This window comes from Pseudopipra pipra, chromosome 4, assembly GCF_036250125.1.
Source record: "Pseudopipra pipra isolate bDixPip1 chromosome 4, bDixPip1.hap1, whole genome shotgun sequence".
In the NCBI taxonomy this organism is placed as follows: Eukaryota; Metazoa; Chordata; class Aves; order Passeriformes; family Pipridae; genus Pseudopipra; species Pseudopipra pipra.
Window position 1 is genome coordinate 38,439,228 of NC_087552.1, and position 23,841 is coordinate 38,463,068.

Consider the following 23,841-nt stretch of genomic DNA (forward strand, 5'->3'; position numbering starts at 1 on the left):
ATCTCTTTGACTATGTTGTGACTTAACGGTTAGGATATTACTAACATGTAATTGTTTTATAAAATTTCAATACCTTATGTATCTCTAGTAATCTATATATGTTGATTTGTATGCAGACTTGATCTTTTAATGTCATTTTTCTAAATAAGCTCTATAAAATTTACCACTTATTAGTTTTGTTTTCTTCCTGACTACTTCCAGATATGTCTAAATGAGGATGCATTTAGAATTCTGTGTAAACAAGGTGTGCAAATTATGTTTGTATACTGCTTTTTTTCAACTTCTTCTTTGAGCAACAGAGAGAAAATAATAAAATTATTCAGTTATGGAACTAATTGACTAGATGAAAACAATTTTGGGATATGTGATTCTGGCATCAAAAGATGTGCTGGATCTTTTAATGCAGTTCTTCACAAATCAGGTGACCTGCTGTCTGAAATGTGTGAAGAGCTATGTGAGAGAGAGGGAGGAAGGTGGTACAGAGCTCTTGTTTGCTCCACAGAATTTCATATATTATTCTCACATAAAAAAAAAAAGTTTAAAATTTGAGAGACCTTTTTCCTGAGTTTGCAGGGAATATGAAGCAATGAAAGAACAGTGTGAACTACCATTGATTTCATGGAGTTCAAGGTCCAATACAACTGATGACAATCAAATCATATTATTCAACTCCATTGTTATTTAGCAATTGATATAAGAACAGAAAAGAATGTATCATAATATGAGAGTTTACATCATCTCTCTCTGAAGTGTTTTCCTGAAAAGATAGGCACTCAAGCTTTCAGAATTTGCTCACTGCAAGATGTGAAAGGAATGAAATTAAGTCCTTTGTAGAAGACTGAATTTCACTGAATTAATTTGGCCCAAGACAAATGTTAACAGTCAGAATACATGAAAAGAGTGCATTTGTATTAGTTCATTTAAACATCAGTGGTGGCCATATTCAAAACTGCCTGTTGAAAGGGCCTTACCTTAACCATTATGACACCCAACTAGTGAATGTCCAATTCAGGTGTGCCTACAGGCAGCAGAGAGCCTAGCAATACCACAAACAATTTGGGTTGTTCGAGTAAGGCTCCTGCTTCTCTCCATCAGGGAGTTTCGGTGCTTTCTTGGTAGCTGCCTTCACATACAAGGAGGGAAACTGCATAGAACCAGCTCACAAGGAAGACTAAAGTAATTGTATCTGATACATAATCAAATTCAGAGCTATGCTCTGATCAACTGGAGTCTCTAAGGTGATGATGGGAGATTTGCACTATAACCAAGGCATTTAATGCTTGCTTCCACAATTGGAGAGCTGTGTTCAGGCTGAGTAACCTGATTCTTTTTATTACTTATCTGTATAGTGCACAGCAATGTGGTCTTGCTCTTGGTGCTGAGTCTCTATGCACTATTCAGTGCAAACTTATGGGTGGAAGAGGTCAAAGGAAAAGGGTTAGGTGACCTTAGAGAAATACAGGAAATTTCTGGTGTCTGAGGACTAACAGAAGCTATGGTACCTAACAGATTAGGTTTGATTTACTCTGGAAATATGTAATAACCTGTCACTTTGGAGCTGTTTCATTTTTCCTGACTATTAGATGATACGATTTACAATATAGAAAAAAATCCAGACTGACAACCCTAACAGACTTTCTTATATTACCTGCAAGGTCTTTGTATCTTTGTTTTTAAACTCTATTTCCCTTCTTCTATGTTCCAACACCAAGGGAATAGTCTCAGTGGAGCTCATAAAAACAGGAAAACAGTTCAATAAATACACACTTTAAAGTGTCTTACCTGTGGACACAAAATGATCCAAGACTTGAATGAACCTCAGCTCAGTTCAGTCACAATACTGAATTGTAGCTGGTAACTAAAATGAGTCAGAGTAGCACACAAGCTTTGTCTTGTGAATATGGTTGGTCATACAAAAGCCCACCATTCAGGACACAAAACATCTCTTGACATTGTGATTTTTGAGGGATTGTGTTGGGTTTTTATTGAATATGTAAGTAGTGAAATGGGATGGATAAAGGGATACCTCTTTCCCTCTTATTTCAGAATTTAAATGTATATTCTACAGTCAACCACAGAGTAGAAAGCAAAAACCATTTTCTATTTATCTGAATGACATTCTTTCTCCCACCCTCCAATCTTGGCTTTCCTCACTTGCTCTAATACTTCTCCTGAGCAGTACTATGAACACAAACCACTCTCTTGACTCAGCACATCTCCAAAGTGTCGAGTTTCTCCTCCCAAAAGCCCCATCCTGTTCTGTAATCCTTGCAAGCTGATGTTCCCAGGTTCCTCTTCTGTGCTAGCATGCATCAGGATTCCTCAGTGCAGAGGAGCATCCAGTGTAGCACTCTCCTGCTGAATACACATAACTACACATCAGTGTTCTACTTCCTCCTAATTTACAGGTAAATTTGGAGAGTCTTACTTGTTTGTTAAGTAGGACAGAAAGGAGATGAGAAGGAGCATGTGCAGGAAGCTCTGCTTCAGTGGAGCTTAATTTTATTTTCACACAAGATCCTGTATTGTCTGCACTGTGACTTATTTGCTCATTGCCTGTATTCTGTGCGTCAGCAGGTACTCCAGTACTCCAGAGTCCTTTTGGATTTCTTGCAATCTATTATGATGTAATGTCTGAATCAAGGCCTGTGCTGTCCCTAAAAGTCCAAAGAATCAGTAACTAATGTAAGAAACAATCATAACCTGGGAAAGCCATTTCACTGAGACTTAGCTTGCAACCCCTAGCATCACTAAATGTGGCTTATCAACAGTTTTAATTATCAGAGACTAAGCTTTTCTCTCCCTTTTTCCTTTACAAATGAAGTTATCATATTTTTCTAAAGGAATGAGTCTGGAAAGCTGAGGTTTTACAGCAAAGACCAAAGATCAGGATTTGTGTTGTAGATGTATTTAGGAAGCAGTTAAACTATAGGGTGGTGTTTTTTTGTTGGTTTTTTTTTTATGATTTTTAGTGTGCGTTTCTAGTCAGAAGAAAAAATGTTAACAAAGATGATGTTTTGTGATACAGAGACGGATTTTGTAGATCAGAGAACCTATCAACTATTCTACATTTACAGCTTGATTTTACTAGGAAGTCAGCTGTCTGTCTATGTGCTTCATGCTGGTATCCAGCTATTAAGATCTTTCTTCATATCTGTTTCCCTTCCCATTGCAAAAACAACATAATCATTCTAGTTTTATTTTTTAAAATTTATTTCCATGCATAGTTCTTCATAATTAGTTGATATAGGAGACCCATTTGGAAAGGACACTGTTTCTAAAACAGCATGCCAGAATGTTTATATGGCCTTGGGCTGCAGGAACCAGAGGATGGATGAATATCCTGCAGTTGTTTTGGCTATTATATTGTGGATGGCAGGTTGCCAGTAGCAACTGCAGCGGAGTGTCAGTGTCTTCCTCTGTGTGATAAAACAGAGAATATTTGCACTTTCTGAACCACTTCAGGGAGGATTTATGGCAGTTTGAAGGACTTGAAGTGACAAGAGATGGAAGTAGATAAGCTGCTTGCAGGTTATATGCGAACCTGTCCTTCTGTTGGTTCCTCCAGGCCTGGCACCACTGACGCTTTTTTTGCCCTTCCTTCTAGAACATTTAAAAGAGAAGCTGGAGGAATACATGGTCCGTTTTGCCAAAGTGAGGATTGTACGAACCAAGAAACGAGAAGGGCTCATTCGAACCAGACTGCTAGGAGCCTCACTGGCTAGAGGAGAAGTCTTGACATTTCTGGATTCCCATTGCGAAGTCAACGTGAATTGGCTGCCTCCCTTGCTTAGTAAGTGTATGAGCGTTCATCAGACATTAAAATTAGAACATAGAGCAAACAACTGAAGCTGTGTCCCACAATAAGCAGGACATACACTTTATCAAAGTGTTTATAGTTCTGCTGCAGTGTCTGAAGTGTCATCATGAGAGAGAACTCTGAGAAGTGTAAGCAGCTCCATTTTGTTTCGTATGACTAAAGAATTAGTAAAATTTTGAAGTATCTCTTTGGCCTAATATAGTTACAATGTGTTTTATTATTAATACTACGAAATACACTACTAAATCTAGTATTATGCTATGTCCTCATTATATACCAGGAAAGTTTTCTTATGTAGGTATTGTACTCCTTCCTGGTCTTCCACATTTCATTAAAACAGTTTTTACTGTAAATGTATCCAAGGCCTTAGTGTTAAAGCCAGTAGCAACTGCATTCACAACAGGAAGCTCAGAAAGAATGATACGCTATTGACTGCTTTGCTGGATTCCAGCTGCAGCCAGCAAAGCTCCATTAGTCAAAGGAATGGAAAGAATCGATTGTAGCCTAGGATTTCACTTCAGGAAACAATGTCCGCTTTTCTACACACCTGACTACATGCAAAGTGTATATGCTTTGTAAAGTGAGTGCTTCTTTTGCTACCGTAACCAAAGAAAATTTCTGAGTTTCCTTTTAAAGAAATTTGTATTAATTAAAAAAGCCTGTTGTAAGTGGAGAACAGGTTATGGTTTCACCAATTAATGGTTATTATTTCTTGAATTTTATTGTTTGGACTGTTGGGCCACACAGTAAGCTGATAAAGCATTTCCAGGCAAGATGTGCTGTTCTGCTAATGAACTATCACTAGAGACCAAAAAAAAAAAATACTAGTTTCTCTTCAGATCAATAACAAGATAATGCACAAAATTCTAAATTTTTATACTTTCTAGTTTCCATATCAAATTATGCATACAGTCTTTCCCCTTGTTACCCCTTTGCCCTTAGTCACAACATCCGCATTTTTAAAAATAACCTCCGTGACTTCATGTGAAGCACAAATGGTATAAAGGAGCAGAGAAAAATACAAGTTTTAACAAGCCTTCAACAAGCATCCCCAACAAGTAGCTGTTAAACTCTCCAGAGCACTCTACATATACAGCCACCTTTCCTTTGTTTTCTGTTTTTGCCCCACTTCTCATAATACATTGCCACAAATTAAAAAAATCTCAAGAAGTTTCTCACTCTTGTCCTCCAAAGTCATTTGTTAAGTTACAGCAGTAACCCTTCTATTTTGCAAACTTTAACATGAGAAAACTGCAAGTTGCAAAAACAGTTCCTTTTCTTGCTTTCTTCTCTGAAATGAGACATAGAGTCATTAAGATTGGAAAAGACCTGCAGGATCATCGAGTCCAACCTTTCACCTGATACCACCATGTCCACTAACAATATCATGAAGTGCCAAGTCCATGCATTTTTTGAACACTTCCAGGGATATTGAGCCCACCACTTCCCTGGGTTGCCTGTTCTGATGCTTAACTAGTGAAGAATTTTTTCCTAATACCCAATCTGAACCTCCCCTGGTACAACTTGAGGCCATTTCCCCTTATCCTATCACTAGTTGCCTGGGAAAAGAGACTGACCCCCACCTCATCACAACCTATTTTCAGGTAGTTATAAAGGGTAATAAGGTCTCCTCTAAGTCTCCTTTTGTCCAGACTGAACAACCCTAGTACTCTCAACCACTTCTCAGCAGACTTGTGCTCCAGACCTTTACCAGCTTTGCTGGTCCAGAGAGAGTTCTCTGGACTCTCTCCAGAACCTCAATGTCTTTCCTGTAGTGAGGGGTCCAAAACTGAACACAGGACTTGAGGTGCAGCCTCACCAGTGCCCAGTACAGGAGTGTGATCACTGCCCTGGTCCTGCTGACCATACTTTGCTGATATAGGCCAGGATGCCATTGGCCTTCTTGACCACCTGGGCACTGCTGGCTCATGTTCAGCCACCTGTCAGCCAGCACCCCCGGGTCCTTCTCCTCTAGGCAGCTTTCCAGCCACGCATCCGCAAGCTTGTAGCGCTGCATGGAGTTGTTGTGACCCCCGGGCCTCAGCTCATTGATCCAACCTGTCCAGATCCCTCTGCAGAGCCTTCCTACCTTCCAGCATATTGACACTCTCACCCATCTTGGTGTCATCTGCAAACTGACTAAGGTTGCGCTTGATCCCCTCATCTAGATCGTTGATAAAGATGTTAAAGAGAAGTGGCCCCAGTACTGAGCCCTGGAGAACATCACTTGTGACCTTCTGCAAGTAAATTTAACTCCATTCACCACCACTCTCTGGGCCTGGTCATGCAGCCAGTTTTTTACCCAGTGAAGAGTGCACCCATCTAAACTGCCAGCTTCTCCAGGAGAATGCTGTGGGAGACAGTATCAAGAACACAGTTCAGCCCTGCTCTGGGCTGGCAGCCTTCACTGAGAGGGGCAGTGGTTTCCACTGTTCCAGCCCAGCTTTTGTTCAAAACAAGACCTTGAAAGTTAGAGGACAAGGGGGTGGTGAAGAAACTGAGAACAATCACTTAAAGATGGTTCTTACATTTAAGTATCTAACTTATATTTTCAGAATTGACTGTCAGCTTTTAGACCAAAGGAAAACTGAGTTATTTTATTACTTGTAGGGTGTCTAATTGGCTTTGTAGAGCTGAGCCACAGTTGTTTCCAGTTACAGTCCTTTGTTTTGCTTTCTTAAAAACTGGTGTAAAATGACTTTATTTTCTTTAAGCTTTATTTAGTTTATTTAGCTTAAAAGGGCTGTTAAACTTAGATAAGACACTGAGATACCAGATATTCATATTCACTGAGTGGGCAACTGTAGTGATGTAAAAAGGCTGACAAATACAGCTGTTTGTTGTCACTCCTTGGTGGTATAAAGTCAGCAGAAGGAAAGGTGTAACTTGGGCTCTAGCTGCTGTAGTTGGCAGTTTAGTGCAGTGTTAAGTCACAGTTATTGCAGATAAGAAACTGAATGGTGAACCAGCTGAAAGGTGCAGGCACATATTTCCTTCTCCTGATGTTACTGCAGAAGTAAGCGGAGAGATGGGCAATAGATCAGTAGTCCCATAGGGTACCAGAACTAGGTTTGTTAAAATGTGGTTTTTTCCTGACCAAAAATTAAAATTGTATCATAATTAGATTATGCTTAGCAAGTTATCAAAACACTCACTCACTACAGCCATCCATCTCCTCAACATGTATATGATGTATTGCTTGTCAGTGGGGAAACTGAGGATACAAGTACTTATGACAATTCAGATAACAAGACATAATTTGCTGAACCACTTAAATGTTGTCACTGTCTGTAATCTCATATTTAAGCAGGACAATAATAGTATTTGCAATGAAAAATTGCAAAAATAAGAGTATTTGCAACTTGGCATTGTTACTTTATCCAGGTCAATTTGAAACAACCACTTGAAATTAAAGAGGTGCATCTTTCTCATAAAGATAAAACCTACTGAAATAGTGCCTCATCCAATATTGAAAACTTGTTTATTGCCATGTATGCACACTCCGATACTGAAAGTGCGGAATTCAAATATGTGTGTATATATTGCTTAAAATTGCTAGGGAGAAAGCTCTGAGCAATGTTCTCTCTTCTTCCCAGGCTTTCCCTGAAGCCTGCAAGATTTTTGCATGTACAGTGATACTTATCTGTCTGTTCTTCCCTTTAACTGCAGCATAGATGCATTGAAACAATGCATGGATATTTTCATACACCAGTAGGAGTTTGTGAGAGGATGATGAATAAAGGCAACGGAAAAGAAATTGTGAAGCATTTATGCAGTGTCTTTGGGTGTCTTGCATTAGGAGCAGGTGGGGTAAAGAGCAGTAGCTGACAAACGCAGCAGCATATTTACATCTCTAAAGCTATGATACCAGCACACTTGTGAAATGTGAAAGCTAGCCCTACAGACTTTTTTTCTGTTTCCTAAATTCTTATTCATGATACATTTAAGCCTAAGTAGTATATATGCAAAATGCATTATTTTAGGCATATGAAAGAAACATTGAGGCTGCAACTTTGGTTACTCTGCTTTTTGGTGTGCACAACTAAACACCCTGGTTTCATCAAAAGTCAAGATCTTCCTATAGTTCCTCATCTCTAAAACATTTTGGGGGCTGAGAAGTAAGTTCTGCAGAAATACACAAAAGCAGGCAGGTAAGCATCATCATACTTACAAAATTCTTGAGAGTTGCAAAATGAAGACTGGTATTGAGTTTGAGCATTGCTCAAATAAATTTCTCCCTGACTATCTCTGCATGTGACTTGGAGACTTAAAATCCCTCAGTGTATTTAAAGACAGCAGCTTTTAAAGATGAAGAGAGGGATGCTAAAGCGTTATGAGTCTACCTTTGACCTGCTCCAGCCAAATCAATCCCACTTAGTTTCTCTCCTCCAATCAATTTAGAAGGGGGGGAACAGAGTCAGACTGTTATGAGTCCTATAACTATTAGCAGGACCATCACCAGAAAGAGACTATGTAGAAGTGACTTTATATAATGATCACAGATAACACTACACAGTATACTAGTGAATGTAATTATGTTTGGAATAGCAACAGTAATGCAGCCATTATCTCTGAGATGAGTTTCCTAGAATTTTGTAAGAGCCTGTGCTTTAAATTTATTTCACTATTAAAGGATAAGGATGTAAAAACCTGCTGAACTTCCAGTCACAGTAATTTCTCACTAGCAGTCAGCATTGATTTGGACAGCCTCTTAACAGCAACTTAGAATAAATATAAAAACTCAGATGCTTTGCTAAAATAATCTATTTTTCTTAATTTCAGTCTCTCAGAAGCAAGGAAGAAGAATCTGTATTATTAATCATTGCACGAGTATTGGTGTACACCTGACTGGTGTACACCTTCCTATCTAAGTGTTCAATCCATACTGAGCCCTCTGATTATTTTTAGGGTATTATCAAGCACCAGTGAAATCTAAGCCTTAAAAACAAAAACCAAGTTTTCCACATAGGCCCTAACATATACTAAATAATTTAAAGGATCTAGGCTGCCATTCAGAGAAGAAGCTTTATTATTCTTGGAATGTTGAGATTTTAGTTTTTTCAGGGGTTTGTAGGTAGTTTTTCTACTGTCCTTTCATGTCAGTCCTTTCGGATTTTCTCTGTACTTCCTAATTTCAAGCCATTCTTCTGCCTAGTTCTTGCAGTCGGCATATCTTATTTTTTTGCCTTTTTTTTCGGAGGAGTTCTGTAGGATTAAACAATAGGATTCACCAAAGCAGACTGAAGACCACTTTGAGCTTATACTAGACAGGGGAATTTGATTTAGCCTCACAGTTCTAACATTTTTTTTCTTTAAAAAAAAGCAAACCCAAATGCTTTCTTTAGAAACCAGGTAAGAATAATACTGTGGAGCCTTCTTTATATCTCAAAGATTGGTACAAGAAAAGGACACAAGCTCTGTTTTGCTCTTCGTGTTGGAGTTTGCCTTTAATTTAGAGCATTTGATCTCAAAGCTGATGCACACTACAGCCGTAGGAACAGTGGCTGAGTGGTTGCAAGGGCTGAGTTTCACATTTAGGAACACAAATCCCTCTTGCAGGAGCTTGCCATACACACTCCCCACAGCTGAAGGAGTATTTTTACAGTTTGCTTGCTGGTTTGTTTCATAGCTGACAGATTGGGGACAGCTAAGAGTAGCAAAGTGGCAGAGATATACATGACTGGACTCATGTGGGTCTCACAGGGATATGCCTCCCTTTAAAGAACTGTAAATACTTCTAATCATTTCCCAACTGCATTAATTCCACTTTAGATAAAAGTTTGATACAGATTTGAAAATGAAATTATTTGGGGGGCCATAGGGCACAAAGCAAGCAATCTTCGAACATCAGAAACCCGTGGGATTCACTTTGCAGTAATATGATAGATGGCCTGACTAGACATGCCGTTTCCTATTTTCTACTTTCATTTTTCAGACCAGATTGCACTTAACCACAAAACCATCGTGTGTCCTATGATCGATGTCATTGACCACAATCACTTTGGCTACGAGGCACAGGCGGGGGATGCCATGCGAGGAGCTTTTGACTGGGAAATGTACTACAAAAGAATACCGATTCCTCCAGAGCTCCAGAGAGCTGATCCCAGCGACCCCTTTGAGTAAGTAGTGATAAAGGGGAGAGTGGGAACATGAAGAAGAGCAAGGAGAAAAGGTAACTGTAGCAGAATCGAAGCCCAGACATTTCCATGTAGGCCACTTCCTACTAGTGAAAGGTAGTAGAATTAAACAGCTTCTATACAGGTTTATCCCAAATCTTCATTCGCGAAGCCTAACCATGATAGTGATGATACAGGTTTATAAAACCTCAAAACTAGGAAAAAGATCAGGGCAACAATTTGCAAAATTCACAAGCTGTGCCTGGAAACACAACCTGGCCCAGTGGTTATAAATAAAAGAAACAGGCACATACTTGTAGTTCACTTATTGGCATTGGACAAGAAGTGAATGCGATTACAGGTATTCTGTTTATTCCGCAGAAGACTTCCTGAACAGACTTCATTTAATGTTTCATTTGCTGAAGGTTGATGCAATATATGCATCAGTAGTTGAGTCCACATTATGCCAGTAGCTGCTTTGTTTATAACTGGTGAAATTGCTACCGTATACATATTGCTGTAAGTTAAACACAGAGCTCTCAAACCTGAACAGTCTCAAGATGATTTGTAGATAATTTAAAATAAGCCAGAGTCTAATCCCAGTATGGTACAGATCAGTTCATTCACAGGAATGATCTCCTACTTTTCACAAAGGTAGTTCGTTTCTTCTTATATTTTCTTTATTTTCTCATGTAAGGATCAGCTAGGATTAGTGCGCATCAACAGAGAAAGGACAGACAGACAGATATGGTTCAAGTCTCTCACACAGCCGTATTCCAGCAGTGCTGGCAATGGAGGGGGCTCTGATGCTTTAGCCCTGGCTGAAACTCTACACTGTAGGTTTTGGCAGTTTAAAAGCTCAGCATTTTCCCCTTCTCAAAGCAAAACCTGGAAACAATAGCAACAGAAAACCTGTGTCCCTGACCCAGACTCTGCACTATCTTGAAGTAATAGATCTAATTCATGCAAAAATTTACCCTAATATCCAGGGACTGACCAGCTCTGTATAGGGAGGAGTAGGTAATTGTGATATTTGTGGGCTTATTTTCATTATTCTGCTTGTTCCTTTTTACTTATCTCCATCCAGGCCTCTCAATCTTCATCTTGTATTAGTGTAAGTGCTGATGAAGTACTTTTCTTCAGCTGCTAATGTGACCACTCCACAACATAGATGCAGCTATTGCAATCACATACATAACATTCTGGAGTTGCTAGAGCCTCCACTGCTCTTCCACAAGTCTTCTTGGTCCTCTGAGCAGTTGTAATTTCTTGACACTTACTGAAGGTCACCTAGTACATTGTATAATTTGGTTCAGCATACAAAGTTTGTGTATGAGTAAAAGTTCTATATTGCCACATGGGGCAATATGGAGCTGCTTATCGGCCATTTTACACATTTGTAATATGCATCTCTCAAATGCAAGAGAGGCCGAAAAAGGAGGCACTCTTAGGAAACTTTCTAGAAAGATGAGGCTTTCTGCAGTGCAGAATAGATATGGTGGTTTTGCATGAACTGCTGTTCAAATCAGCATGGCAGCAGTTGATACCCACCTTGCCCTGACAGCATTCATAACACACGGGCAGATAAATGGGTTCACAAGGAACAAGATATAGGACAGTGCAGCCTATAAATCCCTTGTAATCTGAGTAGTTGTTAGGTGGAAAGACTTCCCGGTTCTTACACAAATCAATGAGTCTTCCTTTGTTTTCACTGTCACAGGATCTGCATCAGAGCGATGCAGGAGGCAAAGCAGCATTGCACATGGAACCACCATGTCTGTCCCCACACATGCCAGCAGGACTGGAGGCTGGCTGAGCTAGGACAATATGCTTGCTTTAAAGTACCCTCTGCCTAGAATGGCAAGGGAATGGAAGTTGTTTAAATAATCAGTATGAATTTTGCTTAGGGGAGAAATTATTTTCTAATTTGAAGTCAGTACTGCTTTTCTCCTAGGGCCTTCTCTGCTGAGACCTCAAGCTTTTAGTACCTTGCTTACAACAAATACAGTAAACGTTACAAACCATTTTAGCTATCAGTAACTTAATTGACCAAGACAGCTTCTATGGAATTAAAGAGACAGAACAGTTTTCCCTCAGATGCATATACATTAAAACTAGAAATTACTTCAACCAGCTTCAGCCATAATTATTATGTTACTATTTTGCAAGCAGTAGGGATTTTATTTTTTTTTTTAATTCGGGTTAAATGTTTTACTATTGGCATCCTAATAGCTTTATTTCTTGCCAGCAGAGCCAGATCTGAGATGAACCTTAATGAACTGGAAAATTGCCAGCATTTTTAGTAAAACACCAGCAAATAATGGATACATGATCCAAAAATTTTGCTGATGACTTTTTCCCCTCACTTAAAATGCCAATGCAGTACATGTGTGAAGCAGAAAAGGTCACATCAGCCTAAAAAATAATGTACATAAAACCAGATCAAAGTACAGAAGACCTAAGAACAGTTGTTGTATTATCTGTGTGGTACACTTGCTTTCCATCTGCACATGATCGAAATACTGCTGCAGTAGACATCAGCAGCATATTTGCAGTTGACTCAGCCGACTGAAATGTTGTCAGGTAGGCTTTTGGTGTGACAGTAGCACAGACCTTACTAAGCTACAGTGCCAGCTGAACTAGTGTTTCTGGAATTAATTTTTTCCCACTTTTTAAGGTCTTTTTAATTGTGTTCCACAGTACTCAGTGCTTGACTGGTGTTCTCTTATTGGATGCCATTTATCTGGACACAGTCTTTCAGTTCAGAATCCCTCTTGCGAAGAAGACACATCCCCATCCATTTGTGGTGTGAGTGTAGTCATGGTTTATTGCTCCTACACCTGCAGTTGTACTTGGGCAGCATCTCCACCTTTCGCTGTGACAGAATTTGGAGCTTCATCTCAGCTTTTCCTGATGTACAGTCTCACCCATTCTCAGACGCTCTGCAGTTGTTCACAACAAGTAGCTTTGCAGCAAGTTATGGCTTGATGTTTATGACTTTAGGACTGTAAAATGCTCTTGAAATCTTCCAGTGTCAAATTCAGGTACAGATTATGTACTAGCACCAACCTGGGATCACGTGACAAATTTGAAATTTGCATTTGGATCAGGCTTCATCAATCCATAAATTTTATCAGTTTGGTTCACGTGTACTTTGTCACTGGCCATGCCAAGTTTCCCATAGGTTTCACTGAACCAAACTACAGACATATAAAATGTATTTTCAATCAAAGCTCCCATGTTAATTATTGGATATTGTTCTATGCTCATTTGCAACATTTAGGAAAGTTTAACATTATTCCAAAAATGAATCTTATGTAGCTTTTAAGATAGCTACTTTTCTGAAAGATCTCTGCGGCTTTTTTTCAGGATACACTGAATTTTTAGATGCATGGAAATTGGACTTTGCCCCTTATAATGTTGTCTTCTCATCCAGAGACTAAATCTCTCAACTCCTTGATTTCCCTTTTTCATGTGCCAAGAAACAACAGAAGTTTTATATTGTTTTATATTCAACTGATCTGTCACAGTTGCAGCTCATCACAGTGACTGCAGTGATTTTTCTCTTGCAATTCATATACAACTACCCTAATACACTTTGAAAAGGGCTTCATGCTATTTTCTTGTGATTCATTTAAGGTTGTGTAAACGACATAAGACAAATTGGTGTTCTGATGTATGGCGGGAAATTGTCAGACAATTGTGAAATCCTCATCATGTCATGGTGATGCTCACTGTCTTGATCCCAGGGTCAGTGATCATTCAGCAGAATTGGAGATGACTTGGGGAATTTTCTTCTAGTCTATTAGCAGGGAGGACCGGAGATAAACATTTGCCTTTGTGGCAAAGGTCTCCTTGGCCTGTTAGCTCTTGCTGGTTTGTTCCTCTGTCATGGTAGAGGTTTGAGAGTATGCCCTTACAGGACACACAGATTTGGGACATAAGAGCATGCTTTTCTGTGGCTGTTTCTTTCCGTGGTGCAAGCACCCTGGTGTCAGGAGGAGTTTGCCTAACCCGGGCCATCACCACTTTAATAGGGCAACTTTGTTTCTATGATGGACTGTGATATACAGCATTTCAGTTTATATGATTTAGTAGCCTGTCTGGGCTAAAAGCTCTGTGGAAGTTGAAAGCAGAGGTTTGATATGCTGAAGCCTGCTGGGGATGACTGCTCTTTATTTCCTGGCAGCACTTACGTTACATCAATTCATGTTATCACATGCCTGATCTGTAAACCGGCATCAGTGTCCATTCATGCCAGCAGAAACATATTTTTAACCAGACAAGAAAACATCAATTCAATTCAAAAAACTATTTGGAAAATCCACAAACTAATTGAGAATATTAACATAGCACAGATCAATTAGGGTAGGAATGGGCTTCACAGCTCCTTGGAGCAGTTTTATGATAGTGTAACTTTATGATGCAGGAGGGAAGGAAAGGTGCAGGTAAGACCTAACAACATTGCTTTTGAATTTCAACTCAGATGGAAATTCTGACCGATGAGAGAAGCGTTATGCTACTTTCTGAATGCCAAGACTTCTAGCACCTGCCTGAGAAAGTTAGAAGTGTTTTGGTGTATGACCACTCCTTACTCTCCAAGAGTTCTTTGTTTGCCTTCTGGTGTAGAGCTGTGATCTCCAGCCCTCCCTGAGGGCAGACAAAGCCAAAGAGTCGTGTAATTCTAGCAAAGGACCAGGACGATAGTTTGGCAAATATGAGCTTATTCAAGTAAGTAGAAACAACTTTGTAACGTCTGACAAGACATTTTAATTTCTGTACTCATATTCCCATTTATAAAACAGAACTAGAATCACTCCACCATCACAAGGCTCTCACAGTAATAAGGACCACTTATGTTTAATGGATGTACTTTTGGGTAAAATTTTGGATATGCTCCAGAGGTGAAATTGGGTGATCAGTACATGTTTCTTTTCCCTTGCATCACAGGCTCTCAACCTTGAATGTAATGTATGACCTTAATGTAGTCAGTTCTGTGTAAGATTGGAAGGTTACTTGGCATTTTCTGTTGAATTGTGTATCTAAAATCATATCATTATTTTGCACACTCTCATCAGGATGCTCTTTTATTCGAATTTGACATCCTCTCAGAAATACTTTTTCTGCAGCTCCTTACTTTCACTGTTTAAATATACACTTTTTACAGCATGTTGGTGTAAAGAAAGCCTTTGCTAAGACTGCATTTCAAATCTGACAAGTACTTTTACAATTTTATTATCATTTTCTGAAGTTCAGAAAGTGCTTTGGACAGTGATTTCTGTTCTGTAGCTTCCAGTGCTTTATAGGAGCTTTATGTCTTTTATGGCTGATTTCTGCCTATAAACATATTCATAAAACCTCTCACAACCAGAAACAATCATCTATTTCTTTAAAGACTAAGTATAATCGTCTATTTTGAACTGTGCTATAGGAATGTTTTATGCAAAGGCATTATTCTACAGAGAAGCAGTCTCTAACCAGTGTGAGTTTGCGTAACATACAGTCTTGATTTATTGTTTTGACAAGCTATGGTCTGTAAAAGACTGTTAGTGGAGTTAACAATAGTGGATATAACAATAGCTTTTACAAACTGTCATCTACCCATGGCCCCATGAAATCTCAGAATTTTTTTCAATGAAAAATGTCAACACTGCACACAGTCTGTGAGAATGCATTTGCTCATATTGGATCATATTGTCCTGCCTTTGACAGGATTTCAGTGTAGAGGTTCTGTACAACCGGTACATTTTCTCTGAGGACCAGTTCAGAAGAGAGATAATGTAACCTGTCAGACTAAAAGAAATAAAAATCAAGGATAAAAAGCTGCTGGTGGTTACATTTTAATTAAGGATTTAGTCAAGGAATTAGTTAATTCTACATTCTATGAATTGGGTAGATTGAGATTTGATATACAACTTTTCAGTGAAATGTTCATAGCAGCTTATGCCACCCAAGACAAAGGGCACTAATTTTGTTCCTAATGCCTTTATGCTGCAGTGCCAAAGTATCTATGTTGTTCTGTTTCTGTGGAAACTCATATTTCCAATTTTCTTTAACACTTGGAGCATCATGGCTGGCATAAAAATGTAAACATCTAGAATGTAATTTTCTAGAGCTATTAGCCTGCTGCTTCACACAGGTATTAACTTCAGATCTTGTCAGCCTATATACCCACATTCTGGGGCAGATTCATAGAATGGGTCACCAAAACTACCAGTAATTAGAAAAATAAGAAGTTTCTGGGCATTGTTTTAATATGCCTTTACATAAAAAAGACTAGGATGGTGGCCAAGAAGAAGACAGAGATATGTTGCTCAATGCATACAGGTGAGCTATTTAACACTGTCAACATGCTATTGATAGAGATGACTTAACTTTCGAAATTATTTAAATCATGTCTGAACAATTTTCCACAAAGAAAATCACCTTTTTAAAGCAATTATTTTTATTTTTAATTATATATTTTTAAGTCATTTTCTCTAGGAGGTTCATATAGAATTTGGTGACACCTATTGGTCCTAATAAACAGAAAACCAACACCCTTCTATTATATTCTGTGGTGTTTATTGGCATAAAGTTGGGAGCAACCGCTGTATTCACTTCCATTTCTATTTGGTTGTTGCAGTTTATTTAGTGATCTATTGCTATCTGAAACATCAATCTAGTGCTGCATTTGCTTCCAACAGAAGAGAGAACAAAGACTGAACCAGTTCATTTTATCAGAACACTCTGTGCCAAACCACTTTCAAATCTGTAAATTGATGCAAGTTCCATACATGCTCATCTGCCCAAGTTTACTAATACTCTTCAGCATCTGTCCAGTATGAGCAGTTGGGGTTGGGCGGGATTGTGTGTGTGTCATTTACCCCTTGCTCTGCAGGGTCTGCAGGAACTCTACAGTATCACAGTGCTTTTCCTCCACTGCTCGGGGTTCTTTTTTCAGAGGTAGTGATCAACTAAGCATGACACAGAAGCATCTTCACCTGCCAATACCTTCTGATTTTTTGTCTGCATAGAATAATTCTGACTGTCCAGCTATCTTGGTGTAGGATCTCCTTAGCCCTGAGGTGAAGAGATTTTTCTGTCTTCTACTCTGAAGAACTTAACCTGCCAATGCAGCATGTGCTGGAAGCATGAAGAGAAGGAGCTGAAAAGAAATTTATATATAGACAGTATTTCAGTACTATTCTTACAATATCCACTCAGAAACTTTATTACCTCATTTTAACCCTTTTAAATTTTGTCATATACACTGGGACCAGACCTTTTAAGTACTTGAGGACTCATTTCAGGTCAGTTCATTGTTCATTTTCAAGTAAATTGTATTCTTTTCTTGAGTTTCTCTTATTAAGTAGTGTTTTCTAAATCTCTGATGGTTATCCTTGCTCTTCTCTGGACTATTTCCATACTGAGAGCATACTGCACCAGCCAAAGTCTTATCATTTCCTAGTAGAATAGGCAGGTGATTTTGCCTGTCTCAGAGACTATGTTCCTGTTTATATTTCCTTGACAGTATTGATTCATGCCAGGCTTGTGCTGTGGTGTAATCTCCACATCATTTTCTGCAGAACTGGTATCTAGCCAAGTGTTCATCATCCTCCTCTTGCAATTCAGATTTTACATGTCTAAAGGCAAGGCATTTATCTTCATATCTGTTTCAAGTGCCGTGTCCAAAAGGGTGATCTGTCTTCATTATCCCTAGATCCATGTGATATTTTGTAGCTGAACATTTAGAATTTTGTCTTTTTTTCTTTGTTTACTTCACTTCTTCAATTTGGTAAGATTTTTTAATTCTGATTAATCCTCCAATTTTTTACAGCCTATTGCAGTGTTATTTGTGCTTCACTTGAGGTTTATGCAAATGGCAAATTCTGTTCTAAATCCTGATTTCAATAATGTCTGTTTGGTCCATGCCAGAAATCAAGATATGTGAAGTCCCTGGCTTTCCAACAGTCCATTTTTTCAGCCAAAAATGCAGCATGTACCACACTGTGGCCCTTGAAAATTTGTCAGATTTGGACACCTTGTTTCCAGCCAAGCAAACCTTTTTATAATGGTACAGAAGAATTGCTCCACATCCTGTAAATGGCATCAGATTTATAGCACAATGGCAGCTGGCTCTTCAGGTCCCTTTCCAGCCCTGAGATCAAGATCTAGGATACAGTTATGCATAAAGCCCTTTTTAAAGCTCCAGGGAATAGAACTGCTGAATAGCACCATGCAGATTTTTAATGCAACACTGAAATGAATCAGATGCAGGACAATGTTTGCAGATAATCTCAAGACAATTTCCATTTTGGTGTCGGATTATAGGCTATTAGCACTTTTGCATCTCTGACAGCAATTACATGTCTTCCATATTTCTGCAGTTGTTAACCCTGGCAGTTTATCTGTGAATCAGATCTTTTATCTGAGACTTGAGTGAGAAAAGAAGAGTGAATGCATATTTTTTTTTACAATCTTAGGAGAGTTCAGTATAGGCATTGACATGATGAGGACCTTAGAAGTAAGACATGAGAGATCACATTCTGAATTATCCCCAGACAAACTAGCGCCTGCTTTCTTTTCATGTAAGCAACCAAAATATCATTATTCTAGCTGGAAGACAACTTTTGTCAAGAGGCAAGGTAAATGCCTCCTGCAACCTGTGAGGTGAAAATTATGATAAACACTCGGAATTTTGCTATGTTTGTTTATTTATAAAATACTGTGCATATCTTTTGAGAGACAAGGAACAAATGAGGCTTAAAACAGTTGACATTAGCTCTTCCATAAACTGCCAAGGCAGTGTCCTTTGTTAGGGAACAAGATTCATGTATCAGCTTTGCTCATTTCTAAATATACCTCTTTTGTTTTCAGCAAAACAGCAGAGAAATACCTCTTCAAGTGAATTATTTGGAAAATCAACCCTTCTGATATTTTCTGTTGTTAAGGTGGTGTATCAGTGCTATTTTCAGTGCTGGAATGTCACTGTAGGCATGAAATTTCACAAGTCCATTTGCCCCCTACAGAGAATGAGATGCTTGCAAGGAGAGAGGAGACTCCACTCCCTCCACTCTCCTAGTTCTTCAGCAGAAATTTTAGCTGATGCTGCAGAAATTCCCTGGCTTTTTTGTGCTAGGGCAAATAACCACTCTGTTTTCCCATGAGTGCAAATGACCTGTGGACATGCGGTGAATTAGGAGTGGAAGAGTTGGTGATAAGCCAGGAGGAGCGCAGTGGGAGAACAGTAACAACATTTTTCCCTTTCAAAGCACTGCAGACATGCGAAGGACCTCTCAGAGTACCTGAGGAAAAGGTAAATAACGGGAAGAAAGTAGTTTGGAGCAATTTTTTCAGACCATTGTCTGGGGAGCACTGGGTAGTGGTTTTGAAGAGACTCCAAAGGCTGTGAAGGAGAGCAAACCCTAAGCTGTCAGCCCACAGGAAAAGTTTCAAGTCCCCAGCATTCTGCTTTGCAGTAGGTTTTAATGCCTAGCCCATCATGTAATTATTTTTTTGACAGAATGACAGTTTAAACAGCAAAACTGTTCAAAGCACAGTCTTTGTTCCTGATTTGTTCAAAGGGCATTCAGAGAAGACGAATAGTCCTTTGTTAGTTGTATATATATATAATTAGTTGATACATCTAATTCATATGGGCCCTGTTATTTCAGGAGTGTTTTCATTTGACCTTAAACCAAACAGCATAACCAAAACAAAGATGTTGTTATAAATGTTCAACTATATTGCCTTAATTTTTACACTTTATCTTATATTGCTACTTTTGTTTGCATTTCCATTTCTGCTACAGATAGGGATATTATTATTCTATAGCAGAGTGATGTTAAGAGACATGATTGTCTGTTTTGTATATCACAAGATATTATTGCTATTGCAACCAATTTCCAGTATGAGTTCCTGTAATGGTAATTTAATAGATTCATAAATTTTTAATGCCAAAACAGAGTATTGTGACTGTCTCAATGGAAGTAGTAATACTTTGTGTATTTACTGAAAGGTAATACCATGCTCATAATTTCTGTAGGCATGAAAGGACTCAAACCTTGTCAAAATCTGAGTAGTGAATACCTGAAACTATACTTTTTTTTGATGTGGTGTAACAAGATACTGATCAAGCTTTTTAAAAATACTTGATTTTACATATTCATGTATTAGAAATTATGGGTTTTGATCACCTATTTAGCTTTTTACCTTATTACGTTCATTAATACTTTGTTGGATACGAAAGTTTCCTAAGCTCTGCAGGCACAGCTGACCATAGGCTGTAAGAATGTCTGTGGCAAGGAAGGCTGGTAGATGGGCTTTAACTGCAGACAGATTTCATCTGTCTCATCTAATGCTTATTAAGAAATCTAACCTCGGATAAATTGTATTATACAAACCTTCAATTGCATCAAGGACTGCCAAGTAGCTGTTTTCTCCTTTTCTTGGACTTACATCTCCACCTACTGGATGATACGGCAAAGTCCCATCAAAATGTTAGTTTAAATGAAATGCAAGTAGCGTTTTGCCTGTAAAAGCTTTTCTTATGATATTAAAATAATGTATAGCCATGATTTTCAGGAGAGGTTTGTTCAAAGTTGTTTGGCCACGTATGTAATGAAGCCACTGATTTCAAACTTATTGACATATGCATATTAGCCTAGGTCTTAATATAGAAAGTACAAAAAAAATTTTAAATCAGAAAAAAGTACCTATCTAAAGCCACCTATGGAGCCTTTCAGTGGGAATGCATGAGCACATCCAATAGCCAAGTACACAGCAGACCTATAGAAAGTTATTCCTGTGCAACTCAAAGATTAATAGAATGACAGGAATGATGTCAGTAGAGAAATAATTTTTTAAAAGAGAAACTGAAAAATGTGTTGTAGCAAAGAACTCAGATGACCTGTCAGATGATTATCAGTTTTAGTGCTGCATCCAGAATGCAAAAAAAGGGGAAAGAAAAAAAAATCCCAGTGTCAGTTTAGAAGTTAGCAAAGAGAACAGGCTGAATTTTGGTAACAAAAAGTTCAAAGTCAAAGTGAACTGAATTTCTTTCAGAATAGTGTCATCCATTGGTAGCAGTAGAAGAAGAGAAAAGCTGTTTGTAGAAGCTGATGATCATAGATAAGGATGACTCTCCAGTGTGAAAACAGCTGTGAAAAGGGCAAATGCCATCCTGAAACTTATTTTGCCTATAGCCTTTGGCCCTGGTTACAGAATATTTCAAGATCCCAGCTGCCCTCTTCTCCTTTTCCTCACAAGTCAGGATATCATCTCCTCTCATTCTCACATGGATTTCTGTCATGCTTCTGTTGTCTTTAAGACACTACAACTTTTTCCTCATATCCTGAGGGAGAAGGGGAGAACATTAAACAGGCACAAAATTAGAGAACAGAATGTTCTTTCATACCTTAATTTTCTCCAAAGATTTTGCTTTCTCATTCTTTTTGATGGGGAATTCACCTGTTAGAGATGATGTCACATCCTGTCTACCTGCACCTTAAAATCTTTTGTCTGGCATTTCTACTTAATTAGCAAGTTGCTAGCTTCAGAAAGCTTCCTACTAAAGACACATTGGTAAAATCTTAACTATTGTGAGGAATATAAAGTACACAATCTCCCTAGTAGTCATATAAAGAATAAATACAGTACAGTGCCTGGTGAAACTAGAAATCTACTGCTTGGGCTGAGTAATAGTAACTCTCTCCCATTCACACATACACAGAGTTAGTTTTACAGGGGTCAGTTTAGATTAGATACCACATCAGATGCATATACAAAAAAAATCATATAAGCCACTTAGAATTAAATACCTTTTTCTGCAGAGGTTTGTGTTAAGCAGTGCTAGAATTCAGATGCTAAATTATGTAGGTTTCTTCTGAATTATTTTTTTTTGTCTGAGCAATTCCTTCAAATAGTTGCAAAAATAACACAAACTAGGATCATGCACTGATCGGAAAAGCAACTATTACCCAGCTGGAACAGGATTTTTCCAAAAATGTGGAAGATAACTGAAAGAAGTTTGAAAGGTACTTTGCTATGTATCTGTAAACAATAGGTACAAGCAGAAACATAAATTACCTAATGAGACAATCACTGTAGTTTTTAAGATAGCTGATTTTTGAACGGTTTCATTTGGTGCAAATAGGGAAAGTTAATTATAAAACTTAATTAAGTGAATTTGTGAATTTCTGCATGTTGTGACATTCCGGACATAATAGAGAATCCAGAATACCCCAAGATTGGAACCGAAGCAGAATAATGTGGAGTTCAACCCATAAAACTGTAACACCAAGAGGACTAGAGAGCTTCCTGCAATTTGGCAGCAGCAGAGATGATGCTTCAGATCTCTGAAAATGCTGGTCTTTCTGGAAATTAATTGAACACACCTAAACAGTTGGGTTGTTTAAAAATATTTGATCTGTCAGATAATTCCTGGTCTGTTGCTAAAGAGAGATCACACTTCATTGGCCTTCTTCAGCCTCTTCTCATAAAATACCAGCTCCATATTCCTCTGGTTGTTCTGGCACAGCTCTAAGTTTATTTTCGTTTCTCTGTTTTTGAAAAACGCAGGCCGGATTTGTATGCAGCATTATACTGCATGCAGTCCTCAGGAGTTGACCTATATCTGCTGGAACGATCTCTACTCATAGATCTTAAAGTTGTCTTTGCCCTTTCCAAGGCTTATCTGTTACTTGTTTCTTCCATTCCTGAACAATCTGACCTTGCATATCTCAGATCCTAGGGACAGCTATTCTTGCAAATGTTCAATTGATCCAGTTGTGGCTCTCATAAGGTAGTCTTTTTTATTGATGGATGTCACTGCTAATGCATATGTGTCTTGCAGCTATCTGCATTTGAATTTGCAAAGAATTTTTCAGCCATCCAATTTCCTATCTAGTCTTCCTTATACTAAACTTAAAACACTCTGGTGCTGAAGTGTTAAGACAGAAGCATCCGCAGAGGACTGCTGAGGCCAGGTTTTGCCACAACATATTAGGCTTTCTTCCCCTATTTTCTCCAGCTGTTACCCTTCTTTGTAATTTATCTAATTTCAATTAACTAGTTTATTATTTCTTTGGCAGAAATAATAATAATAAAAAAATCTAACATTTCCTAAAATATTTTTTGACATTTAGTTATCACGTTTTAATTTAAGGAAATAACACAAAAGTAAATGTCACCAATACTTAATGTCAACTTGAATCCCTTTTGCTTGGTCTTCAGTTGATGCATACGTACCTTTATTATCTTTAAAACATGTGGAAAACATATTTCAGCTCTCTGTGTACAGGCCTTATTGGAAAGCGAATGGGCAGCAGTATATTCACAGAAGCAAGGAGAAAGGGCACTACCATACAAGTTGATTCAGTTGACTGGTCACAATAAATACAGCTCAGAATGTGGAACTTTTGATCCATGCAGATAAATTTCAAAATATTATTAATGAAATAATTTTGAGTCACAGCTATGCTCAGAGAAAAGTGCATGCAAGTATTTTGTAAGATTTAAAAAAGAAACTGATTTCAACAAGGAAAATGTTTTGAATTTGAGATTTCTGAGTGCAAATGTCAGTGTTATGGAAAATAAATGAGAAAAACCAGAAATGCCAGCATAAAGCCAAGTGTTTTGTTAGAATTGTTAGGTTTTCTCATTATCAGAAGTAAGCTTGATTACTGAGTAGAACATCCTGGAGGACAGTCTTAAAGCCAAATTATCCATCCATCCATGTTAGTTACCTGCAGGAGTGATGTCAGAGTTGGCTCCAGGGACACTCCAGCTGGTGTTCTCCAAGCGAAATACTGAATGTCATCAGTCTGAGTGCACCTTGCAGACACACTTTCCTGTCCTGAAGGTAGGGTCAACACGCTCTGATAACAACAAGCAGAGGAAGTGAGCCAGGGAAAAGTTGTTTGA

General features: G+C 38.4%; 1 protein-coding gene across 19 annotated transcripts in view; it reads left to right on the plus strand.

The window, feature by feature from the left end:
• The window catches only part of GALNTL6 (polypeptide N-acetylgalactosaminyltransferase like 6), a 573,576-nt gene that overhangs the window by 489,337 nt on the left and 60,398 nt on the right, over positions 1–23,841 (plus strand). For 18 of the 19 annotated variants that reach the window (XM_064652482.1, XM_064652480.1, XM_064652481.1 and 15 more), the window contains 2 exons: positions 3,608–3,793; positions 9,756–9,939. In XM_064652482.1, coding sequence (XP_064508552.1) covers positions 3,608–3,793; positions 9,756–9,939 — 370 coding nt within the window. The remainder of the gene's footprint in view (positions 1–3,607; positions 3,794–9,755; positions 9,940–23,841) is intronic. The other variant, XM_064652491.1, reaches the window with a different exon arrangement.